The sequence below is a fragment of the Leptidea sinapis genome, chromosome 43 (genome assembly GCF_905404315.1).
Source record: "Leptidea sinapis chromosome 43, ilLepSina1.1, whole genome shotgun sequence".
Taxonomy (NCBI): Eukaryota; Metazoa; Arthropoda; class Insecta; order Lepidoptera; family Pieridae; genus Leptidea; species Leptidea sinapis.
Window position 1 is genome coordinate 5,299,751 of NC_066307.1, and position 21,639 is coordinate 5,321,389.

At 35.7% G+C, this 21,639-nt stretch overlaps 1 protein-coding gene across 2 annotated transcripts in view; it reads left to right on the top strand.

Moving 5' to 3' along the window:
• LOC126977000 (periodic tryptophan protein 2 homolog) overlaps positions 1-21,639 on the top strand; it is a 37,263-nt gene that overhangs the window by 10,541 nt on the left and 5,083 nt on the right. The window contains exons 9-16 of one of the 2 annotated variants that reach the window (XM_050825633.1): positions 945-1,092; positions 2,636-2,827; positions 3,960-4,105; positions 5,669-5,816; positions 7,819-7,962; positions 10,390-10,499; positions 11,785-11,933; positions 14,321-14,522. In XM_050825633.1, the coding sequence (XP_050681590.1) occupies positions 945-1,092; positions 2,636-2,827; positions 3,960-4,105; positions 5,669-5,816; positions 7,819-7,962; positions 10,390-10,499; positions 11,785-11,933; positions 14,321-14,522 (1,239 nt within the window). Of the gene's footprint in view, positions 1-944; positions 1,093-2,635; positions 2,828-3,959; positions 4,110-5,668; positions 5,817-7,818; positions 7,963-10,389; positions 10,500-11,784; positions 11,934-14,320; positions 14,523-21,639 lie in introns of those variants that run through there. The other variant, XM_050825634.1, reaches the window with a different exon arrangement.

Sequence of the window (21,639 nt, forward strand, 5' to 3'; positions counted from 1 at the left end):
GTGTTTCGGTCTGATGGGCGCCGTAGCAGGTGAAATTACTGGGCAAATGAGACTTAACATCTTATGTCTCAAGGGTGGGGTTTTTCAAGAACCCTGAGCGGCACTGCATTATAATGGGCAGGGCGTATCAATTACCATCAGCTGAACGTCCTGCTTGTCTCGTCCCTTATTTTCATAAAAAAATACACACACAAACATACCTATTAATTTTTTTCCTCTTCAATCCTGATCTGAGCTAAAATTTTAAGTTCTCTCCACTCTCTTTCATCTCTTAGGTATTAATTATTTGCTGTGTGTCCATATTTTTAATATTGTAGGTATTTTAAGAAGCTTTACATTTATAAAATTGTTTCTATCTACTAAAATATATAAAACATATCGTAGAAAAGGAAAGGAGGCGAGGGTGGAGATATTTATAAAACGCGATATTTCACTGGTGTCGGCTGACTTCCGCATCAACTGTTGACGAGTTAGGGCGTTACTCTGTCCGATTACTATTTGAATATTAGTAATTATTCATAATTGATTCTTAGAAGCTTAGCAAATTGATTTATTTTAGTTTTGTAACATTTTTCTTTTTAATCGTACAGTTAATTATTTAGATGTTAGCTTGTTTGTGAATTTTTGTTAGGTGGTATTAAAATTTGTTATTAAACTACATTTTAGTTTTATTTCCTAGAATGTACAAAACCTGTATTATGTTGATGAAAATTTGATGGTCTTGAACGCTGATGAACCCTATTCTTGAATTAAAAAATTCCCCTAGAACCTTAAAAACAAAATTCATAGTTTTGGCGCGGCGGCCATCTTGGATTTAAAAAATTCTTGTACAACATTATTTCAAAGCTACATAGTATAATACATTGTATGATGGTACATGCCTCCGTGTGCGTTGCCGGAAGCGTTTAATCGATATTTTTTTTAATACTGTAAATGAATTTTAGGTATCGCAACTTCAAAACCCTGACGTCGCCAAGCCTAGTACAGTTCAGTTGTGTAGCGGTGGACGCGAGCTCCGAACTGTGCGCTGCCGGCGGACACGATGTCTTCGAGATATTTCTGTGGTCCATCAAGTTCGGCAAACTGTTAGAGGTAAACGATAGCTACAACAGCAATTAATAAATCAAATCAAATCAAATCAAATCAAATCAAATCAAAATCAGTTTATTCAAGTAGGTCGCGGAAATGACACCTATGAATGTCAATAAAAAACATTTTTTTTCTTTTTGAATCTACCGCTACTTCGTAAAGGGTTGAGCTAATGAGAAGAAGTAGCAAGAAACTCATTGCCACTCTTTTATATCAAGATTTACAGATCATTTCAATTACAATATAATATGTAAAATGTAAACTGATGCAACAAACACACATAAAATGATTTCTGTAAGTTCACAAATGTAATATGGGTATGTTCCGATATTTACTGCGACCACTGTACAGTGTGACATCAATTTAGTAAACTGTGAAGCCGTTCCTTTATAGTTGGTTTTACTGGTTACTATTTAAAACTGAACGCAATCCCGTCTACTGTCAGCCGCATTTTTGACGCAGCATTCAAATGAGTGTATTAAAGTTTTCTAGTTCATTAAAAAAAACTTTTGTTAAATTAAAAATATTTTAATTAATATTTTAGGCACTCGAGTGGTTTTGACTGATCACGTGATCAAAGTACTGTGAGTACCTTACCTCGAAAACGCCAGTGCTCACAGTACAATATGGCGGCGATTTGTGACGTCATATATTTCCCTTATTTTTTTTTATGGAATAGGAGGACAAACGAGCGTACGGGTCACCTGTTGTTAAGTGATCACCGCCGCCCACAATCTCTTGCAACACCAGAGGAATCACAGGAGCGTTGCCGGCCTTTAAGCCTTCCCTAGTAGTACTGCGGCAGTATACAGGCAGTCCATAACAGAACGAATTTTCTACAGTGAAAGCACTGTGGAGTGCTCGCAGTGCATATCGGAACATACCCATAATAATATATCTTAGCGCTATAAAATATTAAACAAACGTTTATTTTCCATAGTAATTTTTGAGTAAACACTGACGAGTATTTTATGCCTCTGTGACGTTACCAAGATATTTTCTGCTACATATATGTTATACGAAGTTAGTTCTTGACGACACACATAACATTTCTCAAACTAGTGCAGAATTTTCATCCATCCTGTTTATTGTAACACAATAATTTTCTCAGGTACAGTTCTCGCTAGATGCTGTTGTCTATATTTCTGTAATGACATCTGAAGGAATTGTTATCATACCTTTTGTGGACACTAAATATAGTATTTTTTTTAATTGAAAATAAGGAATGAGACCAGCAGGACGTGCAGCTGATGGTAATTGATACGTCCAGCCCATTACATTGCAGTGCCGCTGAGGATTCTTGAAAAACCCCAAAAATTCACCACTCGTCACCTTGAGACATAAGATGTCAAGTCTCATTTGTCTAGTAATTTCACTAGCTACGGCGCCCTTCAGACCGAAAGGATATATGCAGTAAGGATCATTATAATACTCATGCCATACCCATTGGTATTATAGTGTCCATGACTAGACAGACACTCCACAGGTAGTTTACTTCTCAGTGAACCCACTTTATTTGTCTACTGTATCATTTTACAAATTGCAGGTACTAGGCGGTCATGAAGCACCAGTAGTGAGTCTATCGTTCAGTCCCAACTTATCGAGTACGCGGCTGGCGTCCGCTTCGTGGGACAAGACAGTGCGACTGTGGGACTGTATCGAGAGCAACTCCCAATGCGAGACTGTGAGAGTCAATTCAGATGCGCTGCAAGTCGTCTTTAGGCCGGACGGTGAAGAGGTGACATTCATATATAATATATCTAAGTTATCATGGAACAGTAGCTATTCGGGTATACATATACGGCGAGTATCACATTAGAGTGTAATTAAATAATAATTGGCAAATTTGTGCGGTTGCCATACCCAATAAATAATTTATTAAGGGCTGATTTTTCATGCTCACATAAATAATAATTAAAAGAGCAGTATATACAATCAATAGCCCGATAGGCCACACTCCACTTATTCGACCGACCGTCACAAATGGTTCCAAATTCGTTTACTGCAACACTGAGAATCTGGAAAACTATATTCATATTTGGCAGTGATATTTTGCGTGGCCACCATCTAGGATGTCACAAATGGTCCCAACTTCGTTCACTGCAAAACCTTGGTAATGATTGTCTTTCTTTCTCTTCTTCAAGAGCTTACTTTTGCTAACCTACCTGACCTACACATCGGATTACGCTCCTTCGGAACCTCTTAATTTTTAAATTCCTTCTTAATTTTCGGCGTCGTAAAATATACCTAGAATTGTTTAGCATCTCCTTGCTACCTACGTACTACTTGCGTGATGTAATAACAGAGCCACTACCTGAGAGTTGAACAAAGCATACAAGATTTTATGACGATACGTCACTCGAACGGTTAGCTCAGTTTGAAGAGCACTCGCACGGAACCCGAGAGAACCTGCGTTCTAGTCCCGCATCGTTCATAAAATTTTATTTTCAAATTTTATTTGTGTATTAATCCTTGAAGTTCCTAATATCCAAATATTTGGGTTGAGCAGGTAACTGTAAAGTAGATCCTGTAGATGAAGCCACAATCTGAGAGTTGAACAAAGTATATAAGATTTTATGACGATACGTCACTCGAACGGCTAGCTCAGTTGGAAGAGCACTCGCACGGAACGCGAGAGGTCGTGGGTTCGAGTCCCGCATCGTTCTTAAAAATTTATTTGTGATGTAATAACTTCAAACCACCGGGCGAGTATGTTCAGTCCTCAGTTTGGTCTATGTGGTAGTAAGAGTAATATTCCTTGAACCGCACTGTGAAAGTAAAATTGGCATGGGCCCCATTGGCGTTCTACCAATATACACTTGTAGATCCTGACGTTAATCTTTTGATTTTAATAAAATAAACGTATGTAGATAGCAGTGTCGACTCTGGACGGCAACATATCGTTCTTCAACACGACCACGTGCGACCAGACTGCCACCATCGAGGGTCGCAGCGATCTGGGCTCGGGGCGAGCAGACACCGACCTCATCACCCCTGAGAAAATGCTGAAGACCAAGTGAGTTTAACAACAGCACTAGCTAGCTTATCATTATTGACTTACCATAAGATTGAGTTCAAAAAGGCTATTTACAAGATAAAAATATACCTACTACGTTCAAATTCAAATATTTTTTAGTCAACATAGGGAATGATAACACTTATTGAAAGTCAAAAACTACCACTCATTCGAAAAAATTTGCCTCAGACCTGAGAAGAACGTGCGTAAGAAACCCAGCGGAATTCTTTTTTTCATGTAACTTATGGTCATTATATCTCATATCATTACATATTATTCGAACCTAAAATATTTATATTTTTTGCAAATTACACGAAAATAATATAAAAATAAAATTTATTGAATTAGGCGTTACTTTGCGGAAATCCATAATTATACAAATGATTTCAGTTTTCTTTAGTGTTAATTCCTCCAATATTTGTTTTTTTTACAACAATTGGACACGTGTTTCGCCTCTACACGAGGCATCCTCAGGACGTGTTGTCTCGCCAAAATCTGGCACGAGACATATCATTTGTATAATATAAAAATATTTGAAATGATCTGTGTTGTGAACGAACAGTCAGTTTAATAAATACTTATAGAAATTCTATTTTATTTAGATCATAGAAATAATACGTATGTCAAAGGGTTCATACAGAGTTACCATTTACCACCACTTCGGAAATGGTTGAGCTTTAATGAGAAGAAGTGGCAAGGAACTCATTGCCACTCCTTTAAACAACATTTACAGCTTCTTCGTTCTACCAATTATTTATTTACAATATATGCTAATAATAATCTTATTAGGGGGCGGCTATAGTAGGTATAAACAAAGTGCACTTTAACCACCGTTAACATGTCTGAAGCAAAACTCTGAGAACGCGTTTATTAGCAGAGTTTTCGTTTAGATGTGTTTCGACCGCGCTTTGAATACAACGCCACGCATATAACAGTCCGTCTCGCGCGTGACGTGTTACTACTTCCAATGAGCTTACTTATTAGACTAAACATTACTTACTGCCACGAAATAAGGAGTTAATTTGCATAAATATTATATATAAAAGGCGTAAGTGAAACTATCATACGAATTGCTACATTACTATTCATCCAAAATAAATAGCTGTAGTTAAATTAGTTTTAAAGACTAATACTATAATCTTAACAAATAGTTATAAATATATTATGTGTAAATTTTAAGTAGTCTATTCATTAAGTTTAAGTATGTGGGAAGTTATCACTACAAACTAAGTGAAAAAACAACTAACTAAAACACTAAGTTTCCCAAATAATTATAAATAAATAAAATAAATAGCTCGGGGACACTGTTTTGTTTTGGTGCATTAATTTGAATTCACGTCAATAGTATGTCTTGCAACCAGGTAACGAATTAAAATAGAATGATGCCGCAAATATCCTCGCATGAGAACCTTGCGTCACCAATAATAACACGTTACGGTCATCGAGGCTGAGTGTTTCAATTATCCAGATTTCCTCGTTTATAAAATTAAGATAAGTGAATTTTCCACAAGGATATCCCGAAGAAAACTCCGATTTAATTACCAGGCAATCATAAATCCACAGAGCGTTCACAACAATCTGCTACTCGGCGGACGGCTCGTGCGTACTAGGCGGCGGTAACTCCAAGCACGTCTGTCTCTACAGCATCAAGGAGTCGGTGCTTATTAAGAAGTTTGTGATCACGCAGAATAGATCACTCGACGCTGTGAACGTGAGTTCTAATATTTTACTTTACTCTGTGTCACGAATACCATCTTATAATACAAAATATTATGTAGAATTTAAAGTGCAATTTCATACAAACTATAGAAGCTAACATCATTAAATTATTATATTGTCGCAAGATTTACCTTCAACTTGCATTATTTTATAATAATGTAACAAATTTACTCTACACCTATACAAAAATTCTGAATATTTGTTCGAGATCGCACTTAAAACATATGAAAACCTTCAGTCTTTTCCCGCCATTTCAAATATTATTTTTGGATTAATATTAAACTCATTGTCGTCTTTCGTGTTGAGGCTAGATACACTAATACTTCCTCTGTCGAAGTCTGATGACCATAAACGATCCATCCTAGTGAAGGCTTTGCCGTAAAAGTGAGGTATTATTTCAATGGGTAATAATATTTTATACAGAAACAGCAAAAGACAACAGGACACACACCATAAACTTAGTATACTACCGTAATAGACGAACCCTGTGTGAAAGTGAGATAATTATCTTTACATAAAAACCTAGGTGTGAGAAAGAGACGGAATACATTAAGACCATGTAACCGTTTTGAAACAATTTAGTGTCCATTCTCAGTCCCCCTGTCAAATTGGATCGCGTTTTAATTTTATTGTTTTTATCATTATTGTTCTGTGTTTTAACGGATATTAATTAAAAATATAATGGTGACATGTTCTTTCTGTATTAGATTGTGTTTGATGTTTATTTATTTATTATGTGATTACATATAGCAACAACATTACACAGGTAAATACTACTTTCGTGTTTATTACTTAATAATACAATAATACTTTGATGTTTATTTTCGTAGAACAATATGCACTAAATACTAATTATTACATTTTATATACACAGTAAATACTCATTTTCTTAAGATTATAACCAATTAAGACAATATGTGTTAGATAGTAAAATATTGTATACGTGAATATGACGCCGTTTATCTATATGTGCCATAGCGATTGACCAAAAGAAAAATACTACACACTACACTAACTCACTAACACATCTGTAAAACTAGCACATAATATGAACATTTTAAATTTAGTCTCGCTGTAGTGAGGAGAGTGTTTGTCTATTACGCTACAAGTATACTAAGGGTATGTTCCGATATGCACTGCGAGCATTGCACACACATCACTGTAGAAAAATTCGTTCCGTTATGGACTGGCTACGACGCTAGGGAAATATATGACGTCATAAATCGCCGCCATATTCTACTTTGAGCACTGACGTTTTCGAGGTAAGGTACTCACAGTACTTTGATCACTTGATCAGTCAAAACCACTCGAGTGCCTAACGCTTTATACACAATACCTACAGTTTAATCCCAAATATTTTTAATTTGATAGTACTCCAACAACAGTTTTTTTTAATGAACTAGAAAACTTTAATACACTCATTTGAATGCTGCGGCTGACAGTATACGGGATTGCGATCCACTTTAAACGGTAACCAGTATAACTGGCTATAAAGGAACGGCTTCACAGTATATTAAATTGACGTCACACTGTACAGTGGTCGCAATGCATATCGGAAGATACCCTAAGTTTATGGTAGTGACTGACAGTTTTTTTTAAAATTAACGTTTAAACCTATTTGACAAGAGTAAGACCACAGATAAGATGCGTTTACAAACAACTCCCTAGCCTTTATTTATATATTATATTATGATTATTACATCTTTTCGGCTGTCTGTATGTGTTTCGGTAAATCTCCGAAACTGATAGAAAAAATTTGACACGACTTACGTTGGCAGACAGCTCATGTTATTTTATTTTTAATTTTTTTTTACAAGCCCGTTTGAACTCATGAAATGTGAAAATAATTCAATTCAATAGCTTGATTGTTGCTCAAAGGGGTGTCGCTCGGCCAAAGGCCATCTATGTTTTGTCTTTTCTATTATATTTTCGTAAATTGACTAATATTTTTTTAAATATTACGCGTACAGGACTAATGTTGCGTATGTTTTCAGGACTTTATCAATCGTCGATTCTTGACGGAGTTTGGCAACATGGCGCTCGTGGAACAGAGAGGCGAGTACGAGGGCGGGAACGTGGACGTTCGACTACCAGGGGTCAAGGCGGGAGATATGGCCGACAGGAGGGTCAAACCAGAGGTAATCTATATGATACATTGATATTATTTATTAATACGGCTTTACTCACGTCTTTGTCGGTGTCAGTACCGATTAGTTTCGGACCATTCGGAGGTCCTCCAGGTCCATCAGGGTGAGTGTGGTGGGTTCGCGATAACGTCCCACCTCTTACTGCGGACTTGTGCTCGTAGTGCGCGGCTGGACATTGCGGGGGACCGCGGTGGTGATGACGAGCACGGTATTACTGACACTCTGTCACTATTGTTGTCCACGGGTGCACAGAATGTACTCACAATGTCCACTACGTGATCATTGGCACTAATGACTATATATGACTATATAATAACTTATGAAACTAGTCCGACAAAAATGTGAGTAAAGCCGTATTAATAAATAATTTAATAATGACTCACGAAAGTTTTAATAATTTAATATATTGATATGTTATGTCTGTGTCAGCAATGTGTTAACAAGCGCTGCCAACGTCATGGACTCCCATAAGATATCCAAATGAATAATTACATTTATTGCTATTACTATTTAATATAATTATCACCGATGTAAGTTGGCACGTTGACTATAATGGCATATAAGTTGGCACTACAGCAGTGCCAACTAATGTACAGTTGGTAGCATCATCACGGTAGACGGTCGTGCCCTATATAAGCCAGAGCGCTAAGTTCGAGTAGGCATTACTTATTGTGAATTCTACGGGGTAACGCTGCCCAAATAGTTATTATTGTAATTATTAGTAGAAACTGTAAAATTCTGATATTTAAATTTTATTAATATTAGTAGTATTATAAAAAAGGACGTAAAATCAAAATATATTAACCAGCTATGTCGTGTCTAATTTCGTACTGGCTTAACCCCATTGCTAAGTTATCGATCGCTTTTGCACACTCGGTATGAGCAAAGCTGCCAAAATTGATAAGGTTAAAAGTAAGCGCTATAATATAACATTTTCGATTTGTGTTTTAGTAAAAGTCTATGATCAACATATATTTAACTTAAAATATTGCGTCTTTTCTTAAAATGTTGATGTCTGTCCGTGTGATCTTTTATCAGTGGACTGTATCTCAACAAACGCTATAGCAAGACAGCGGATATTTTGGAGATGCGATCGTATATGGCACAAGGCGCTTCTCTCATAACTTCCATAATTTGGCGGCGACACGTACTATTACCACAGCCGCTTGCACTCAAGCGCATATGCACACGCCTGTAATACGAGCCATCTGTCTTCTAAACTCTGTACTTGAGGTATCGCCACATTGTGATCTATTTGCCAGTTCGATGGGATGTTTGGTCAAATAATGTAAGAAAAGATTTGAGAGTATGATGCCTGTAAGCTCTATAAAATAAGATAACTAGTTTATAATTTTGATTGTTTTCTTTCTTTAATATAATATCTTTGGAACGCTGTAGATTTAATCTGTAATGTTACATTGGCCTTCCCAAGAGTTTTTGCAAGTGGGCCTCCAGCTTCCTCACTGGATGTAGCATACAGATCGTAATCGACGGGTTATGCTCAAACCCGAAGCCCGTGAACGCTGGAGTTTCCTCGGGCTGAATGCTGTCTCCTACACTGATTGCTATGCGGATAACAATACTGAAGCTACCAGAGTATACACGGACTGTACAGTTCTATCGAATGTCTGCACGAATTATCGGGGATTCAGTGTTTTGTGAAGGGCTAGATCACTAGGCGTTGCGTAGAGACGTCGTTCTCTGCCGCATTTTTTACGGGGAGTATACTGAAGAGCTGTTTCACCTGTTTTCTGCCGCTGAAATTAAGTTTCGCACGACATGACATAAATTAGAATATCATCCCCACTATCTGGATGTGTGGTGTTTTTCTGCAGGGCGGTTTTCAAGGACTATAGGGACCTTTAAAAAAGCGCGTACACTTTTCAAAAAAAAAACTATCGACACTTCAACATTGTAAGAGACTGTGGGCGACGGTGATCACTTAATATCAGGTGACACATACTCACGTTTATTGGTTGGTTATTTTTGCAGCTATAACAGCGAATCAAAATACCATGATGGCTACCATAAAATCATTATTGCAGATTATTTAATAAATATCACCTTTGCACAGGAAGCCGGCTAGATTATGGGTACCACAACGGCGCCTATTTCTGCCGTGTTTCGGTCTGAAGGGCGCCGTAGCTAGTGAAATTATTGGGGAAATGAGACTAAACGTGTTTATGTCTCAAGGTGACGAGCGCAGTTGTAGTGACATTCAGAATTTTTGGGGTTTTTCAAGAAACCTGAGCGACACTGCATTGTAATGGGCAGGGCGTATCAATTACCATCAGAACTGAACCTGTTGCTCGTCTTGTCCCTTGTTTTCATTAAAAAAAAACTTAGTGCCATCTTCTACTATGGTTTAAAATTTTTGATAAACCTTCAACCACTTATAAATTATTATAATTTGTTTAGGTCAGGGTTCACTGCGTCAGATTCTCCCCGACTGGGGACAGTTTCGCCGTTGCTGCCACTGAAGGGCTACTAGTGTACGCGCAGAATGCCGGCATCGATGGTACTTTTAGGTGAGTTGATTTTAATGGAAGTCAATCATTTTAATATGTTCCCAGACGGGGATAAAATATCCTTTAGATTAGGCAAAGTGAAACCCAATCCTGATCGTGATAAATATGGAAAAGTTTTAAATTTCGCTCCAGAGGCGTTTTTTCATAAAGCGCTAGAATTTTTAAACGATTGTTCACAATGCAATGGTTTCCTTTTTTTGTGCAATTCCTTTAAATTCAGAAATAGATGTTTTTGCTGCGATCTTGGTGTAGATCAAACTCCGGCCAAGAATAATTTATTTTTATTTATTGAATTACTAAGGGGGAGCAATAGTGTTAAATTAAAACTAAATTATATATCGCTTGTATGTTGGTGGTAGCACCTTTCTCTGTAGTGAAGCAATATTGTATTGTGTGTGCAAGCTTTATCGTGTTTCGGTTTAAAGAGCACCGTTACTAGCGCAACTAATGTGTTAATCAGATATCATCTTGTGTCTGAAAGTGACCAGAACAATTGTGACGTCGCGGTCGCTCAGAATTGTCGGTTCAATGTAGAATTCTAGCAGCGGCAGTATATTGCGCAGGGCGTATCACTATCAGGTGAACGTCTTGCTTGTTTCGCCACATTTTGTCATAAAAAAAATCTTTGAAAATATAGTGAAGCAAAATTTGCAACACCAAATGAATTAAAAAACCATTTCGATCCTTTAAGCCCCTAAGGCATACACTTTCAAATTGAAATATTTTTATTCAAAATAGGATATAACATCACTTATTGTAAGTCAAAACCTACCATCCATTCGAATAATTATGCCTAAGACCTGAGAAGAATGGGCGCAAAATACTCAGTGGGCTTCTTTTTTTTTATAAAAATATGGTTGCAATGTAAAATCATACAATAAAATTCCAATTCCAATCTGTGGTATCATTAAGAAAGCCAGTTTTGTTTTAGTGACCTTTACCACACAAACGTTTTCTAACAATTCTTTTGAATTTCGTACATTTGTTTTGAAATTTTCTGGGATTTTGTTGTAAAAGCATATACATCTCCCCACAAAAGACTTACTAACTCGACTAAGACGAGTAGTAGGCATTATAAGTGTATGTTAAAGTTATTTCCTGGTTATTACAGTACATTATGGTTATTACAGTTTCTAGCAAATTCTCTTATGTGCCTATGTACACAAAACATTATCAAGGATATATTTAATATAATTTTGCTCTCAATGCTACATACTTTATCTAGGTTGTTGTGTCAGTCAGCCTTAATTTTTCATATTTTTTTTTAAATACTTGAGTATTACAGGCCGTTCCGGTTAGAGAGCGGCTCGACGCCCGCGACGGTTGTGAACCACCTGGAGAAAGGCTCGTGGGGCGAAGCCCTGGTTGGAGCACTCCAGCTGAACGAGCAGACACATATTCAGCGATGCATAGAAACCGTACCCACGGCACATAGTAAGTGTTCCGTTCATAATATAACTACACAAAGGCACATAGTTAGTGTTACATAATATTACACATAGATGCTTTATTTTAGATTTAATTTACTGTGAACCACAGCCACCGACATAGCCCAAATGGTTGCGAAACTGAAGTGGCAGTGGGCAGGGCACATAGCTTGATGGACAGACGCCCGTTGAGGCAATAAGGTCCTCGAATGGCGACCACGTACCGGAAGACGCAGTGTTGGTAGGCCATTTTACAAGATGGACCGAAGATCTGGTCAAGATCATTGTGGAAATCTTTGTGGATGTCTTCCGGCTGATCATGAATTTATTGTGAATTATTATGGTATTTTATCACCTAACGTTTGTAAGGTGAATATTGTGAATAAGTGAATATTGTTTATGCGGTATGTCAAATCTTTTTGATATAATATTTTATTTTAACGAATAAACTTCATTAGTTACTTTTAAATATGTAACCATAGTAACAACCTTCAAGTTTTTTTATGGAAGACTAGTTAAGTGATCACCGCTGGCCACATCTTGCAACACCGGAGGAATCACAGGATATCAAGTACATCAAATGAAACACACACATTAAACATAATTAATTGAACGTAATATTAATTATTATTTTCAATTATTATTATATTAAAATCGGTGTGTAGATGTTCTGTATGGATTCCAAAACGGCGGTACCGTTTGCAAAAAAAATATCAGGCAGTCTTGTGATAAGCTCAGATTGATTGTATAATAATTGGATTGAAAGAGATTGAATAAATAGCAACAAAAATTGAGTGCTCTTATGGAAGAGTAGAAAAACATGCGTTCGAGTAGAACTACCTGATGTGAAGTAATCATTCTTTTTTAATACCAGAGTTACAGGAGTGTTATTGGCCTTTCAGGAATCGTCCTAATATTTTGAAATGATCGTTATTCTAGCTAAAATAAAAAGTGAAAAAAAAAATGCTGTTCGTGACACAGCATGTAACTGCTTGAGGCGTAGCGTACTGAGATACAACCCAATCACATGGCTCCGCGCAGGCATCCTTGAGAGACCTACTCAAAAATTTCTTATGTTATAATTATGTTTTAGTTCTAAATGTGTTTTACTGTAGATGTTTGCGTTTGTAGTGTGCACTCGCCCTTATATTATGCTAGCATATAGGATAGGAACGATAGGAACCTTACACGTTAAAATTATGTTTTTATTATTATTTACACGCGTCCTAATCATTTCAAAATATTTTTAATGTGCAATACTTAGATCATTTATATGTCTAGATAGACTGTCACAGCTGTGAAAATGTGGAAATAAATTGAGGTTGATTGTTCACCTCTATTTTGAGCAATGCACGCACACTAACATAAAGTGACATACAAATCGCGAGTGTAAGACGTAGCTTGTCACGCACACTGACGTAATAAACTGGGCCTGTTTTCATTGGTTGTCTAGCAGCAAGAGACTACCTAGACGTATAAATTATCTAAGGTGTAATACTTGCGCAAAGAAAGTAATATATTATTTCTTTATTTTTCTTAAATTCTTGACATAATTTGGACGATATTCCAGAAAAACGTCAAGTCGAAATTGAGTTAAGAACACAAAACTGGTACGTGATTCATATTAACGGACTGACAAAAAATGGCAGCCCTACTGTCACTCTTTAAATTACATCATGACTTAGTAGCCCAACCCACATGCGTGGAATACACTAATATTTATTAAACTTTAAACACAATTTCCTTAAAATGTGATTTTTTGGCTTGGAACGTTTTTCAGTTACTACGTCCATTTATCATCATCAGTTAAATTTTATTTGTTTATTATTATTGACGACCCATATAGTCCAGTGGCTAGTGACCCTGTCTACCGAGCTAGAGGTCCCGGGTTCGAATCCCGGTAGGTACAAACATTTATATGTAGCATATCGATGTTTGTTTCCGAATCATGGATGTTTATATGTATTTATGTATATTTAAGTAAGTATATTCTATTAAATATATCGTTGTCTTGCACCCATAGTACACAGGCTATGCCTAAATTCAAATTCAAATATTTTTATTCAAAATAGAATGTGACATCACTTATTGAAAGTCATAAACTATCACCCATTCCAAATGGGTGATTCAATACGAATGCCTCAGACCTGAGAAGAATGGGCGCAACAAACTCAGCGGCCTTTTTTTCATCGAAAAATATGTTTATAAAATAATATTGTACAATTAAACTATTTATAACTATTAATACCGCCTGAGGGCGGTCGCTCCATTCCCAGTCTGTGATATCATTACTTGGTGTAGAAGAAGATAATTTGTGTAAAAGTGTGTCAATACATTATTATTATTTTAGCATCTGTCACTAAGTGAATAATAAAAGTGATTGTGTGTGGACAGTCGACCTAACAGTCCGCGGGCTGGATGAGGAGTACAGCGTCCGCCTGCTGGGCTGGGTAGCCCGCTTCCTGGAGGAGAGCCGGCACCTGGAGCACGTGCTGAGCTGGTGCCGCTGTCTGCTGGAGCAGCGCCGGGCGCCGCCTGCCGTGCTGCTGGCCCTGGAGAAGGTGGTCACCTTGAAGTACGCGCAGCTCAGTAAGATGTGAGTCCATATCGTATACATTAGCTTCATATTAATAGCAATAACTGCGCAAACAGTGTTCGTCCGGGACTGTAATTATAACGTAATATATAAAGATACAAATGATAGAGAAATCATAAGCATAAATTTCATATAACTAATGTTACAATTTAATGTTAGTTTTTAAGTCACTTTTCTAATAATCTTATCAAATGGTGTCATCTTAGAAAATGACAAACTTCCACCCCATATTTCAACACCTTTTAGAGTTTTAGTTGGTGTGGAAACATAAAGTGACCGCAGAACTGCCTCACAGAATGTCAAAAGCTAGAATCTATCCCAATTGCATACAAAGTCACTATTTTGAATTTTTATTATTTTTATGGGTTTTCCCTATTTTTTTTTTATTTTACACTTTAGAAAATCCTTAGTGAAGTAAAAGTTAATTTAAAGATGATAAGACAGAAAATATTGCAGTAATAAAGCGCTTATTACACTTCACTGAATTTAGTCGACTTAATTCAGTCCTTACTGAATATAATCTCATTACGCAAGCTAGCATCCTAACTTCAGAAATAAGTATGGTTACCGACTGACTGAATCACTTAGAAACCTAATTAGAAAGCATTTAGGAAGGTGTCATCGCATTAAGTTACCGATTTCAGTCGCTCGTGGCTCTTCATGTTTTGTGTTCCCGAATAATAGTAACAGCTAAACGAGTTTTAGGGATAATTTTTGTCAGCAGGGGTTGGGATCAATAAAGAAAATAAAATCTTGATATGAAGTGTCTCGCCTTGTCTTCTTTTTGGTGTCTGGAGCCATCCTCGTATAGGACACGTCCGATTTCGTCGCGTTTTAAGTGGTAACTGATTCAGTAACTAAATTTAGGACAGTTTGATCTTGTGATCAAAAATAGTTCTTTCAATTTGTAAGTTGCTTCTGAATTTAGAGGACTAAATTCAGTGATGTGTAATAACCGCTTAAGGCTTATTTTTTTATCGATGCTACCTGTCGCACGGGTTTCCGGATATTATTTATTCTTAGATCGCATCTTTTGCTCAGGAGATTACCCGGAAACGTTAAGAGCGATAGTCGCCTGACTTGTGTATAATTATAAATATATACTTTTAAGATCGGCATTATGATAATGTCCATTCACCATTTGTATTTCCTGTTATCTTAATAATGTGCCAACGGGGATTACGTCACTATGCCTTATATTACATATTATCTCTTTCGAAACATTATTAGATTTTAAACTAATTGTGACGCCGTTTCAGGCTCATATTATTCTCATATTTTGACTATTACTGTTTACTGTAGGCAATATAGTATGGTTTATTCAAATAGATTATACAGGGTGGTTTTTTGAGAAGGGCGGTGATGGCCAAGTCGGAAACTACGAGTCTTAGAGAAAAGTCGTGAAAGGAGTCATGCCCTCGATTTGTAAGAAACTAATAACTGCATATTTAGTTTTATAAAATTGACTTGTACTATTGACGGAAATCGACCCGAATGATTTTTCAGGAAAATTACACCCTGTATTATTGAACTCTGATGCTGATAAGGATCAATCTTTGCAAAGATATGTATCACTAATAATTAAATGAAATACATAAAAAATCACTTTTACCTAACTAATAAGTTCGTCAAAACGGTTTCCTTTGACTCCAATGCATAAGTTTATCGTCTCTCTAATGATCTTAGTTTGAATAGGAGGTGACTTTTCTTACGTGTAAAAGTAATAAACAAAAAAAAAAATGTATTTCCTTTCATTTTTAGTAATACATTTTTCATTGCAAAGATTTATCCTTAGATTATGAGCAATAGAGTCCTTTAGTCCAGATAATACAGTATGTAGTTTGGACTTGAGTTTACTCCTCAAGAACGATTGTCTTAAACAAAATGAACAGGTACTAAACAAAATCAAGTCCAATGGAGTCGGTTACAAACAGACATACAGGAGTTATGTTCGGCCAAATTTTGAAAATGTCTAAATATAAAAAAATCAAATAAATCCTTAACGCTCAAAATATGCCAGGAAATGCCCAAACGCAACTCCTGTTACAACCGGAACTCAAAATTCCAAAAGGTCCATCAAGTAATTATAAATACATATATTATGCTACATTCGTAAGCTATCACGTAGTATACTGTGTATGCTGGCTACACACAAGTATATACACACACACACACAAGTGAAAGGTGCGCGAGAAATGATGCGCACCAAAAACGTTACTATCCCATTTGATGAGTAGGTTTTACTCTCCATATTGTTCTCATACCGGGTGAAAATCGATTCTTAAGGAGTAAACTCCAATAAATACTTGTATTATGATTTGGCATAAAACTTATATATGCTAAAAAGTTACTTTAATTGACCCAGGTGTTATTTAAATATCGAGATTAACAAGATATTCAATAAAATACGCTATTGGGCCAAGTTGACTGAAACATGAATGACGTCACGCATTAATTAATATCAGTGCGTCCAATGAAGAAAAAAGGCATAAAAGGCATTTATTTTCTCAAAATTGATTCCTTTAGAATTCTTTTTGATCTCATTTCTAATATACTAGATACTACTAACGCTTCGGAAACAAATGGCGCTCTGAGAGAAAAGAAGCGGCGCAAGAAACTCTCCCAGCATTCTTTTTTTTTGCGCTATAAAAATATACAATATTGTACAGTCATTTCTATCGCTATAAAATAATCATAAGTCCCCGGCTGTCCGATCACTTAGATATTCAGCTGTGGAGTATTAGGATTTACGACAGAGCCATTTTTTTAATAAAACATTTAAATTTATTTATAGATAATGCCTGAACAGTGGCTGGGACTTTATTATAAAAGTGTATACTTACATTTATTATCATACAAGTCTTTAACGAAATGTCAATGTCATGAAGTTCACATGTAGGTACAGTAACTATTTTTAACTTACTTTGAAACCTGCAACGTTGTATGCGTGACTAAAATATACTTGTAACATTAACACTCAAAAAATATTGTTAGTACGATTATGTTAAATGGCCGGTCATACAATGCTACGTCATTCTATTGTATCGAGTAGACAAGATCCGCCGATTTCACTATGGAATTAAGGGTTCACACGGTTTGTTTTTTATTGATCAACTGGTAAATCGCATGCGATTTAGATTGTCCTTACCATAGACTACTAACGTATATACGACCTGGCAGCCCGATAATGAATGACCAATTATATTTATCAATGTGTGTGAGCCAGTGGTTTAATATTGAAAATGAGTAAGGAAAAGCTGATGCCAAGCGTGGCTGACTTTTTACGACTTCTCAATCTAAACCGGTTACACTAACAATAGATTCACTCACCTTTTCTATCTTGCTGTATCTGTGTAAGAGATGTTCTCTCTGGTATATATACATATATCTATTGCGCTCATCACCTTGAGACATAAGATGTTATATCCTATTTGCCCAGTAATTTTACTAGCTACGGCGCCCTTCAGACCGAAACACAGTAATGTTTACACATTACTGCTTCATGGCAGAAATAGGCGCCGTTGTGGTACCCATAATCTAGCCGGCATCCTGTGCACAGGAGCCTCCCACTGGTGAAGTGTATTGATTTGTCTCGACTTGTTGACTTTATTCTATTTCTACTAAACTATTCACAGTAAGAGCGCTAAGACGTAATACCCGTAAATCGCGAGTTCGAATCCCGTATAGTTCATTTTGTCAAATTTTGGTACAAATTGAATTTCTATACATAATCTTCTTCTGTTCTGTTATCATCTGACAAGGATATCACTGAAAAATAACAAACTGTTTCAATCTATATTATGTATGCTCCAACGTAGCGTGTTCAATTTTGGTTCAATGTTGCGCGATTAATACAAGGAAATATCGTGAAATAACATAATAGTTATATTTTTCTTAGAATAACATCTTTCCGCCATCTTGTTAACCACTGAATAGAAAACACGAATGGAAGTATCGCATATATAATATATTTTAGGCTATGGTTCACAGCACAGGCTCAGTCGCTGATTAGCTACTTTAGTATGACATAACATAACATAAAATTTTATATTGTGCAATTTACATGCACAAATAATGGCAGGACAAAAATTCCTTAAAAAAGATTTATCGTCTCTTCAGTTGTATAACATCACTACTGTTTTTGACTTTCATCTATACATATAAATAAAATTGGAGTGTTTGTTTGTAGTATTGAAATAACCGTTTCTTACTACATGTATATACGGTACAAACTACATGCACCAAAAAAACATTTTTTTACAATTTTTGTCTGTCTATCTGTTTGTTCCAGCTAATCTCTGAAATGGCTGGACCTATTCTGACGGGACTTTTATAATGAGTAACTTGAGCTACGTTTATTTTAGAAATATACTTATTTTAGAAAAATATAAAATAATGTTGCAATGTCCAAGAAAAGGTCTAACTCTAAAATTAATTTATATGGCAAAACAACGTTTGCCGGGTCAGCTAGTTGTAAATAATTCCATAATCGATTTCCAGTTCACAAATAAATAGCAAAATAGAACAGTTTCATGCGATTACGATATGTATTTTAAATACATTCGCAGGCTTCATTACAATGCTACATTAAATACCAGAGATAGAAATCGATAACAATTGCATGCGAATATGACAACTGTGTCAATGACGTTAAGTGTGGTAATTATGGAGTAAATTGATCACCGCACTCTTAAGCGTTGAATTGACAAATTCGTTATTTAGTAGCATCGCCCATGAATTTTGGTTCAAATTAAATTTGTATCATTTGACAAACAGTACATCGTCCACGAATTTTGGTACAAATTTAATTTGTATCATTTGACAAATTGTTTACTGCTCTAGAAAGTGATAACAGTAAAACAGTAGGTTATATAGTGCAACATCTATTTCTAATGATATATTGTGTTGGTGTCTCAAGCACTCAAAACAACTTAGTATTGAGTCAGCTCCTTATTGCAGTGAATCACGCGCCGCACAGTTTCTTTACTTCTTTAAATAAAACGCTTTTTAACGATTAAAACACGTGTAATTGTAACTGTGTTTTTACATAAGATTTTTGCGTTTTCAGGAGGACTGAAAACGAGACTTGAAACGTTGGGTAAACTAATTAAATAATAAAATGTAATTTTTAAGCAAGAATCTAATGTAAAAATACATTTATCATTACACGCGTTTTAATCCTTTAAAAGTGTATTATTTCAATGAGTAACACTCGCGTTTATCAAAGAAAATACTATGAGCAAAGGACGTTCTTTACTTGTTTCATATTATTCTTATTTTAAATATTGTATTACTTTTTTTTTTCTCTAATTTGATTGAGTATTCTTAGATGTTATTTACAGATAAAATTAGTGTGTGGCGTTATAATTTTTGATATAATAATAAAGATTTTCTATTCTATTCCATGCCGAAATAGGAATTTGGTTAAAACATTGTCTGCCGTTGAGAGGCCTAATTTTTTGCTATTATCGATTACGATACTTAAAATATAAGTTAACTTTATTTGTAAATGTTAATTTCCAAGTAGGTATATCATAGTTCTCTGTGCATTGTTAAAATTTTTTGGCAGCAACATTTTTACTAAACTACTTTGAGTTTTAAAGACAACACGTTTAAGGTGCTGTCTAGATCATCCAATACCGTAGCAATATGTCTTAACTGTGGTGTCTAGAGCTAAGTACTCTTACCATATTTTCTTATGGTACAAAACAGCGGCGCCCGTAAAATTAAAATCACATGCTCCATCTGTGAGTCTTATAAAGATGGACGCAAAGTGATTGGTCACATCGTGGTATACTACGCCATAGGTTGCATTAATTTATATATCACTACTAGCTGACCCAGCAAACGTTGTATTGTCATATAAAGTAATTAAAAAGTTTTTGGGGTATAAAAAGTAGATTCAATCGATTCTCCGACCTACCAAATTTATCGTACTACAATTATTGTATTCGATTGCCATTTTGCAACCCTTTAGCGGATTTGTAGATGGAACAGAATAATATAAAAATCGCGATACAAAAATAGTTATAGATCGTAGAAGGGCGAAATTTTGAAGTTGCATCTATTTTTTAATGCTGAATCATAATAAAATAAAATTAAAAAATGTCAAAATAATAAAAAATTAAATTTTGGGGTGGGCTGGGCTACCCTTAACATTTAGGTGGATGAAAAATAGATGTTGTTCGATTCTCAGACCTAGCCAATATGCACAAAAAATTTAATGAGAATCAGAATGAGAGTCAAGCCATTTCGGAGGAGTTTAACTACAAACACCGCGACACGAGAATTTTATATATTAGATTATGGGCTGATCCCCATCTGTGTATGAATTGTGATAATGATTAATATCGACCATCGTTTAGGTCAAACTTATGCACTTGAACACTGATTACGTATTGAGCCACTTCTGCCTAACGGAGCATAAATTAATGATTGGTGGCTCTTATAATAATTAGTCTATGAGCAACACGTGTCCATCTTGGGACGAGAGTTTAGTTTCTCGAGCACTAATTACATTTGTTGCTTGGTGACGTCTTCTTTACTAAATATACTGACAAGCATACGATGAAGTTAGTAGACGAACAATTCGTTCACGTACTGTAAAATGGTATAATAATTACGATGTGCCGCTTATGATCCTTGCGGAAAAACTAAAATTAGGACCATAAACTCTGCTGCATTACCTTCAGCCAAAATAATTTTATGTGAATTGAACTTCGAGCATCAGGAATCGGGATTCTTTTATGATTTCAGTCGTATGTATTTTTTGCTGTATATATAAATTGAAATTTATCAATAGCAATGAACTGAAATTCCTCAAATAAAGTAATTTTCATTACTTCGACTCTTATTTCGTAATTTGTTACCAGATTCTTGCAATCTTGATTAAAGATTGTTTCGTTTTACACAATAAGACTCTCAGCTTTCTAAGTAAATTCTGTACATTCCGTTTGATGTATTTTATATATACCTACTTTTTCAATATACTTCGCCCCTGCCATTAGGCAAATTGCACTTTTCACACTTTGGACGTTTGAAAAGAAATCATTTTCGTTATCCCTTGGGACAAATTTTAATCTCGTTTCTTTTCTCACGAATTAATCATGAATTTCAA